Genomic DNA, 10,673 nt, shown 5'->3' on the forward strand with positions numbered 1-10,673 from the left:
ACACATCAATATTCAGCTCGTCACACAAATCATGGAAATTCCATCATGTTCTAAACATAGAATAACCCTTAGTTATGAGGCCTCATATGGGGTACCGAAATTATCAATTATTTTGTATGAAGAGAAGTAGTTCCCGTACATAAAATCTAACCCATTATAATTATACAATTTTATTATATCGGACCTATTTTTCATTAACAATTGTTGAACAGACCATTATCTAAAAGATAAATAGATGTAATTCAGGAAATAGAGCGTAGACTTAACGCGGGTATCTATTACCCGATACCGTTACCCCAACGCATTTACAGGCAATAGCATGCTTGTATGCATGATATTTTACGCATCAAAGCCATAAAATTATATATATATAGTAATATTGTCAACATTCTGCTAATTAAACAAGTTTTCATCACATTGCCTACTTATTTGTAAACAGGTGGTATTAGTGGAAAACCCTTTAACAAGCCTCACGTGTAAGTATTTTTGCGCATGCGCGCAAGGACGGAATCCCCCAGAGAAAACAAGGTCACGTTTTGACGACGCACAGGTGAAAGTGATTTAAAATGAGACTTTATATACGTACTGCCGAACTGACACTTAGATTTTGTCTCGTTTATGTATCTGCTTGATTTGAAATGAATTTTTGATGAATGCAAGTAAAAATCAAGCGTTTAAATGAAAAATACGGGTACTGCTTCTGTACGGGAACTGCTCGCATGCCAGTAGATCTATTAAAATTAGATTTTCAGCCAGATTCACAAAAAGAGGGCAAATACTTATTTAAAATGATGTCTACAGTACAGTATCTATTACTGGATACTGTCTCTGATGTTTTCAAATATATTTTTTTTCTAGAAAAAATATTGGTGATACACTTGTCCATAACATTGTTATATGATCAAATTAACATAGATTGCAAAATCAATTGTTCATTTGAAGCAGCATATGTCATTTATGATGCATGCTTGCAAAGGACAAAGGGGGTAGATCTAGCATTGTTTGCATGTCACGAGCTAACTAACCATCAATTTCCATCATCATACTTTTAATTTTGTACCCTCATTTATCATAAGTTAGGACTTTAAAAAATGGTTATTGCAATATCAAATACCATTTGTGATTTAAAAAAAATCTGTACAAAAATATATCAGGGAATAGAGTTTTCTACCATAACGATTTGGCTGCCTACTTAATTATGATATCTGTATTCCATTCATGTTTTATTCAATTCAATATTGTGTCGGTTTTAGATCTATCAGAAAATGAAAAACTCACAATGCACATTTTACAACCGGTTCATTTTTACTTTAAAATGTTGTACATTATTATCACTGTCCTCCCTAACAAGCCGAGTCTGAAGTTTTCATGTAATTTTGCTGTTTTTAGCTCGCTTATAAAGACCTGTCACAAAGTGACATGGTGAGCTTTTGTGACCGCTTTTCGTCCGTCATACGTCCGTAAACTTTTACTTTAAACGACATCTCCCCATAAACTGGTAAGCCAATTTTATCCAAACTTCACAGGAATGTTCTTTTGGTGGTCACCTTTAAAAATTACTCAAAGAATTCAATTCCATGCAAAACTCAGGTTTACATGACAACCGAATGAAAAAAAAAAACACTTGAAATATCTTCTTTTAAAAAACGCAAAGAGCTATACTAGAGCTTAGATATTTGGCATGAGGCATCTTCAAAAATGGCCCGCCCAGGGGGTCATTGATTTTCCTTACAAATATGTATATAGTAAAAACTAAAAAAATATTCTTTTAAAAAACTCGAATAGCTAGATCTTAGATATCAAGCATGAAACATCTTCTAGAGAGTGTCTGATTTTGCAGTATTAATCAACATAATTCTACTGCGTTACTTACGCAGTAAGAGGTCTTTTTTGCACATTTTGAGCTCTTTTTTGATAATTTACATAGATTGTTAGCGGCGTTTGCAATGTGTAAATTATTGTCTTTAAGTACATTTTCAAAATTTTCATGAAAATCAGCATTATAATGGAGGAATGCTGCTTAAATATATATGCCAGGCTTTTCGTTCAATAATAAGATTCAGATTAATAAGTAAATAATATTGTAAAGTAAAACCTTATCAAAAATTATCTGTTCAAGAAACATTTGAATTTATTTGTATTTCTTGCTTTGAAGGCAAGACATGATTTTGTTTTATGAAAATATGCATATCTGAAACTTTTCGTCATATTTCTGATCGTTGTTGTATCTTATGTTAAATATGACGTTTCTTATATGATACTTAAACATGTACGTATGGACGTATATATGTAGAGGTTCGAGTATACCTCTATCATTTGCTTCAACGTGAAAATTCACTTTAACTATAATTTTCCGTAATCATATTTTTGTGATAAATAATTGAGATTTCGAACAACATGTACAAGTATACGTGTTAATGCTTATACTTATTTTGATTTGTTTTGATGATCAGCAAGATTATTAAGCGTTTTAGCGAACGCATTCTATAGAAGTAATTATAGGGATTAAATTATGCCGTTAATGGTTTCCAGTAATCAAATATTCCCTGCTTATCTCTATTCGGATCGCATAGATCTATTTGTATGGAAGAACTAGAAATGTTAGAACTATTTAGTTATAATGTGATTTCTGTAGTTAAAGGAATAATCTTGTGTCGCGCCAAATGATTTGTTCAGTTGATGCAAAAGCATGGATAATTTAACAATTGCTAGTTTCCCAGAACCTTACAAAAGTATCAGGAGTTGCGTTAACAAGTCAATCATAGTTTTAGTTTTGTTATCAATTTTAGGCAACATAATGATTATCAAAGTTATGTTGAGGAAGGACAATCGGAGTTCTTCAACATCAACTTATTTCTTGGCTTTAGCAGTTTCGGATATGTCAATTGCAGTGTTTTCATCGTTCGAGAGGTGGTTATATTGGACATTTGGAATTAATTGGTATTTTATTAATTCGCACATAACTACAGCTAAGACTATCTTTACTTTCTCTAATGTTCAAATTTCAACATGGATTCTTGTTTGTGTGACAGTTGAAAGACTGATAAGTATAACCATGCCATTTAGATTTAAATCGCTTTGCAGTGTAAGACGTGCTAACGTGATAATGTTAGTTGTGTGTGTGTTGGTTATATTTTTGAACACAATACAGTTTACTCTTATTGTTAATGTTGTAGCTGATGCTACAAATCCGGACTTTCAAATGATAGGAATGATAGAAAATGGACAAACAATAATGACAGTAATGGATTCTGTTATCTCGTTCTTTCTTCCTTTTGTTATCATCATCGTGAGCTCCATTTGTATCACCGTTCAACTTCGCCGTAACTCAAAGCAGTCAACTAGCAACAACAATCGGAATTCATCTGTGACCATGACCTTGCTGGCCGCTAACATTGTGTTTGTTCTAACATCTTCACCGTATGTGTTTCTTCACATTACAGATCACAGCGTGCATATATCTCCTTACTTATTCATGACATTGCTTGATATTTTCATTTTTCTCGCCGATATGAACTCTGCTCTTAATTTCTATGTTTATGTGTTGACTGGATCAAAATTTAGGTCAGACGTTAAGGAGATACTTTGGTTTTTAAAACGCCAGTCTTCATCGCAATGAATGAACTAAGAATTAAATTGTAACAAGGCAGTGGACAGTACAGCTATTATTTTATTAATTTTATATTAACAAAATTTTTATTAAACTCCGCCCTTCCTTGATAATCTTGTTTTTCGTATTCGTCTCCGTTACACTATCTCTTAGTTAGCAATGACCGGTATTATATATATTGAAAATAATTACCAAAAATCTATATTCACAATTTTTCTAGTTTTTTTAGCCCCATCTTGCTTTTGGTGTTTTACCTAAAAATATGTCTGTCACTGAGGAGCCATGGTTTTATTTCTGTTATACGTTCAAAGAGAGAAAATAAGAATCCCTAAAGAAAGGTCCAAAAAACGGCAAAAAATGAAAATGTTGCAGGCTCGATTTTATTAAGCCTTTTCATAGACGGTACTGTCAAGTGTGAACTTCGTCAACTCTCCCTAGCGCCGACGTAAGCAATGGTCAAAGTCTACCTATCAATCATATCAAGATGTGGTATCATTTTTTTTTCGGATTAACTGATTTAAAAAACTGTAAAACAACTGAGCATCCATTTTTTCACAAATAATTTCACTCATATTTTCACAAGTGATTTTAAGCTGATGTAGAGAAATCTAGTTACAACAAAAATATCGTTTAGTAAAATGCACACTATTTCATATGAGCTTATGTTGCAGGCTTGGCTTGACGGAGCCAGGTCATTGGAGGCTTAATGCAAGCCATGTAGACAAACACGCCATTAGAGGACTGCAAGTGCAAAAAATAATATTTCTAAATCATCATTTATGTATACGTTGTTATATCCAAAGTATTTATTATTGCCCATATGTACAGTGGTTAAATATGCGTTTGTATAATATCTTTCATTACACAATAAATTGACATTCTCTAGTGTTGTAATATGAACCGTTTCACGACAAAACCAACATAGTGCGTTTGCGACCAGCATGGATCCAGACCAGCCTGCGCATCCGCGCAGTCTGATCAGGATCCATGCTGTTCGCTTACCAACTCTATTACAAGTAGAGAAACTATCCGCGCAGGCTGGTCTAGATCCATGCTGGTCGCAAACGCACTAAAAAAAAACAAGAATAAAGATCAACAAGGCAAAGACAACATTCACAGGACGCGGCCCCCGACACACTTAAGGTATTAGGACCCTAATGGGCACTATCAGGAACTAAACAATTGACATCATAGGTCAGATGTATACCTTAAAGTACACCTGTATGCAAAATTTAAACAAAGTTTACCGTACGGAAATCAAGTTATGGCCACTTTTCTGAACTCAAGCTAGGATGTTATGAGGACCCTTTTTTAGAAATGAGGAACCTTTAAATAATCTGCAATAACATTCTAATGAAAAATGTTTTCCCATTAATTTTTGGTAAGAAACAAATAGTACCATTTAGCTAACAATCCACATAAGCAAAATTATGGTTTCTACTTGAAATTTATGAAATCTGTATAAAAATGTTACTCTACCCCACCCATTTTTACCACTTGTCTGACCGTTTTTCTACTTAGGGAGCCTAATTTAAAAAATTCTTAAAATTTACCCAAATGAGTGCCTGTTTTCAAAGTTTCCCTAAATTTTTAAAAAAGTATATTGGTTGATCTTGTAAAATATGAAATACTTTTACCGTCTAGTTTTGATTATATTACACTTTGAAAATATCAGGTACCATATTTATTACTAGATTAAGCATAATTTAGCCTATAAATACCTATATAAATTAAAAAAATCAAAATCAAACACTTTTTTCTTTACAAATGGGACATGAGAGATACATAAATAATGTTAAAAGAAAAAAAGAAAGAAAAAAAAAGTTGACCCTTCTGGGGATTGAACCCATGGCCCTCATTTTCAATGTAGTTAACAGTAGTTCTAGCCTATTTGAATACTCTTCAAAGCGGAGGTAATGCATTAGGATGCTAATACCTTAAGTAGGGCGCCCAAAAGGCAGTTGGTTTTGTCGTGACGCGACTCAAATGTAGTAATTACGGCATTGTGTACCGTACGTGGGTTCGGACGGTGAAGAAGCGATGGAATGTTGGTAATATGTAGAGATAACATGGCTTATGCATACTTGTTTCTTAATGGGCTTGTGCCAAGGTAGTTAAAACAGAATTAGAATATGTATTAAAAGTTGTTTATTTTGTGACTTTTACATAATAGAGGTAATTCTACATAATAGATCTCTGAAGGAATTCCTTTAAATTATTTCAATTTCGGTAAATTCACACGGCACATCTCTGTATTTAAATAAGGTATTTGACCTTTCGTAAATAGACAAAATTAGGTTGTTAACATAGACCTTTTCAATGTTTTTTTAACATTTTTTATAATATTACTGCTCTCTGATGGGTCTCAATTGAGACTTATTTACCTTATTATAATTCTGGCAAATTCTAAAGTAAGGGATAGATTCATCTTTCTAGAGAGAGACTTGTTCCTTTCATGGTAAATGGTACATTTTTTCAACATATTGCAGGAATATTAAAATACGTGTACATGAATAACATGTATAAATATTATTGCCATTAAAGTTTTAGTACTTCATTTGCGAATGAAATTCATAATTAAGCTTGCGTTTTGTGTACCATTAATATAAATGCAATGTTTGCCATTTTTTCTTTTCTTTTAATCTATTTTTTTTTAAAAAGGCCATAAACTAGTTTTTTTTTTTGATTTCCCAGAAAATCGCAACAATAATTTATGAAGACACCCGTTCAATTTCACCGTCCTCATTTTAACAGACTCTGGATATTGTTTATGCCTAGATAATCTTCAGGAGACACGCAAGTGTTATAAAAACAAGTGAATGAAATTTTTGTGTCATTTATTTTATAATAATAGTATGGTAACAACGAATATCTTTAAAAAAAGATACCCGGCAGAAGTAAAACTGATTAACTTGTATAAGTTATTTCTAGTTTTTGATAAATATCATATAAAAACCGTTTTGTAAACATAAAAAATAAATTATAAGCATATTCATATTGATGTCTCTTCAAAGTAGGACAACTTCTAGTTTGCAGTATATATTTAGTTGTCCCTGTTACTTCAGTTCTTCATAAACTTTGTAATCAATCATATATGCATATGAAAGTTTATAAATAAAAACTTTTTGTTGGCATACTAAATCACGTACTGAGGGAATACTGTAAAATACTGAAAATCCGAACAAAGTCATATAAAAAGCTATGTCATGGCATCTCAGTCATTAGATCTGAATATCATTGAAAATATCTGGTTGTATAGGAAGAGGAAAATTGGCAAAAAGACTGACATTGATTGATTCTGAGGGTGATCTTTTCAACTATATTCAAGACATTTGGACCAGCATTTCACCTGAGCACATTAATTCAGAACCTGTATATCCCAAGAAGAATAAAAAAGTAGATCAAAAGGACATGTAACGAAGTATTAAGGTAAGGATCGTTCATTATTTCCTGCAAAAGTTTATTTAGTTGTTGCTGTTTATCAATTTTTGAAATTGCGGTGAGAATCCAATATGGCCGCCATTTTAACCTATACTTAAGGTATGTTACTGTAGTTTTGAATAAAATTTAAACTACTTAAACCCCAAAACAAACTCTCAAACCTGCCCATGTTTTGTTTTATGCCCAAAAGCGCAACACTATAAAAACGGTCACATTGTTTCATGAAAACAACCATTCGGGAAAATACTGCCACTAGATCTACTTGAATACAACCTGACCTCGAGAGCAAAATGTTCGGGCAAATAATAGCAATCCTCGCTATGCTTGTTTTGTCAGCAGAAGCACAGAGTGAGTACACTTTTATATTCTACTAGTTTATCATTCCAATAATATATATACATGTATGTTTTTTATATTTAAAGTGACATTATGCCTTTTTTTTCATTGTCAGGTTTAGTTAAATTAGTAATATACTTATATCTATATACATGTAGTAAAATATTGGCTACTATAATTGTGATTGTCTGATCCTTTATAATGTAAAAAGTTTATAATACTGTCTGATCCTTTATAATGTAATAAGTATTTCTAATTATATTTCAAAGTAAAATAAAATTGAACATAATTATGTCAAAATGTCAAATTATTTTCATTATAACCTGTTCACTGACTATTTTCACTTGGATTGGCATAATGTCACTAAAACAGTTTTTGAAGAAAAAAAGATTCCTGTAATATTTATTCTTCCAGACAAAGCTTCTTCGCAAATATCGAGAGCAACCTTTTATCACGGTTTGGAATGACTTCTTTTTTGTGAAATTTTGACATATTAAAGCGTGTGTCGCTTAAAAAAAGGCAGCAGTTTTATCTAGCCCTTACACTGCCAGAAAATTGAACTGATTGCCCTTTGCCGCCATTATAGAGGCAGTTCCGCTTCAACAATCAACTCTAGTTGTCTTACTTTAACTTTTCATCTTGAAATCCAATAATTGCCGAGATAATAACAAGTAAATGTACATTTGAAAAATTCAGCAGGTGAAATGAAAATCTAAACATTGTTATCAAAGGTAAAAGATCTTATCTATCCTTAGAATCCCCAGGAACAATAACCCGGAGTCAAATATGCTAGAATCTCTATTTCATTAGTAACGTGGGGAGGGGATGAAAATTATAGGAACTCGGGGGATTAAGGAACTGCATATTGCGGCGCAAATTTCCGATCTTGTACTGGATTTACATATTGTTATGATTTTTATTTTACCGTCAAATCGGCCAGTGTTTTTAAATAATATTATACGCTTACAGGCCGTGCACTAGGATAATTTATATTTAGGAAAAACAATTTAAAAAGCCGATCAGCAATAAGAGTCGCAATCTGTAAATGCATTTTGCATAAAAGTATCTCTTCCCCAAGATAATAAAAAATCTTTACATATTTTTAAAATATGTTTTGTTTTGTTATTTTTTGCACATAGGGATTAAAAAGAAATTATTCATACATTTTATAATCATAATTATTTTATTTTATTATATTTTTTGAATACATGTTTATTCAACGAAAAACATGCATCTTATATTTTGATAATCATTTTATTAATGCCAATTCATAAATTAAAACTATATTAAAAAGCTTGGTTTTTAAGAACAAATAGACAAATAGCTGTATAAGATTTTCTTCTCAAAGGCACATTATGCCTGTGATATTCATATTCTTAAACAAAATCTTCAGAAAGGTCAAATATGTGTTAAGTATTTTATGTCAATTGATTAAGAGCATATCAAATGTTGAAAATAACTCACGGTAGTAGCGCTGAACGTACACTTTTTTGAGATTTAAAGAAAACCAGATTCCTTAAATCTTTTTTTGCCATAAGTACTATTTTGACTTCCATACAAATAATAATTTACAATAATTATACCGATTCCAAACAGAGCTGAAGTAGCTATTTAAAGACATTTAGTTTAAATAGAAAATGAGTATTTTATTTAAAAACTGTAACAAGATTCTTAAAATCGAAGGTTCTTAGGAAATAAAATTTGTAGCATTTCAGAAGCATTATGGGCATATAACGGACGTTTGACATTATTTTCATATATACATACAGCCAGACCGAAACTCTCTTATAGATTTTATATAAATTTTGCATTATGACAAAAATATTTTAAATGAAAGAAATGGCAGTTGACGAAATCGTTTTAGAGTTTTCCGCCCTTGAAGTTTAATTGTTTGCTGATATTATGGGCAGATAATGAAAAAATTATGACAAGCAAAAAGACTTCAGCGAACGTCTTTAATGGGTTTATATCAAGAGCAGGTAATTCAATAATATGATAAGAAGAAAACTGTAACAAAATCTTTTTTCTTCCTTTCCAGGTTCGGAAGCTGCGGCTTGTGCCGAATGTATGCACCTCAGTTACGAATTAAGAAACGTACCGTCTTATATTGGTACACTTCTGGATTCAATGTTTTCCAGTATGATGAATCCGGCATGCGAAGCCAATACCGTACAACCGCAAACATGTGAACCTTTGCAGTTCCCTGCTTGGATGGAGCACAAATGCATCTTTACACAAGTAACGCTGATGGCTTCTAATCTGATAGGATTGATTCCAAGTTAGTGGTTTACCTATTTATTCACCGGACAGTTTTAATTCTTGACAACATCGGCGTTACTCTTAGTCCTTACTATGATTTTAACAATAGTGTATGGAAATTAATAATATAGGAATGAATAAGGCACAAAAGCCGATCGTAAAAACATATAATTAATTAGTTCGGTGTAAGTTGATGAACTTTTTTTACTTTATGCCCTTTACGATCATCGCAGATTTCCTTATCACGATTTTGAAACTATCTTTTCAGAATTCGTTTTATTACTCAAGGTCGTCTTAACACAAAATTAACCAATTTGAAAATGATGCATGTCATTAAAAGCTACCTTTCGAAATCTTTAAATTCATTCAAAACAAACCCTTTGTTACAATACTCAATGAATTTATACTTTCCGATAGTTGAATTACTCCGTGTGTGCATTTTAATCAAATCTTAATAAAAAGCTTGTTAAAAGAATTAAACGATTAAGAATCTTCAAAATGCACATGTGTTACTTTTCAGACGCTGAAATGGATGTGACAGTTACAGTTAGAGGGGGCTGCCACGCGCAGTGGCAAACTGACAGTGATGGAGACGGTTGTATCAGTCTGTCGGAACTAGACGAAGCCACACAAGCCCAACTTACACAACAGCTTGCTTCACTTTCAGCACAATGGGAAACCGTCACCTATTCCGGTTCAGTTTGCATGGAATCACCTTGAACTTATTACTTATTGTTTTCGTCAAATAGTCAATAAGTTTTATTTGAAATAAGTCATCTAAATATATTAAGCTTTCTTGCTGTTGTTGCTTGTTTTTTTCTTTTCAATTTTTGGCACAACAGTTTATTTTGCAAGTGCTAGTGCTCAGGATATGAATGTTAAAAACACAGATTGAAAGGAGAACCGCTTTATTTATATTTTTTACTTTAATCACAATATTTATCACATTCACCGTTGCTTTAACCCGCTTTTTTTGCCTGGTTCCAGTCTGGGTTCGATTTTTTATGTGCTTTTTTCCCCAAAATCG

At 32.2% G+C, this 10,673-nt stretch overlaps 1 protein-coding gene across 1 annotated transcript; it reads left to right on the forward strand.

The window, feature by feature from the left end:
• The first annotated feature begins 7,240 nt into the window (after positions 1-7,240).
• Positions 7,241-10,446, forward strand: LOC132756530 (uncharacterized). The gene is made up of 3 exons (XM_060747623.1): positions 7,241-7,399; positions 9,426-9,665; positions 10,167-10,446. The coding sequence occupies exons 1-3, from the start codon at positions 7,342-7,344 to the stop codon at positions 10,364-10,366; spliced, it is 498 nt and encodes a 165-aa protein (XP_060603606.1). The 5' UTR covers positions 7,241-7,341; the 3' UTR covers positions 10,367-10,446.
• Positions 10,447-10,673: the final 227 nt, after the last annotated feature.

The sequence above is a fragment of the Ruditapes philippinarum genome, unplaced genomic scaffold (genome assembly GCF_026571515.1).
Source record: "Ruditapes philippinarum isolate M1 unplaced genomic scaffold, ASM2657151v2 ctg9204_1_1_1_1, whole genome shotgun sequence".
Classification (NCBI taxonomy): domain Eukaryota; kingdom Metazoa; phylum Mollusca; class Bivalvia; order Venerida; family Veneridae; genus Ruditapes; species Ruditapes philippinarum.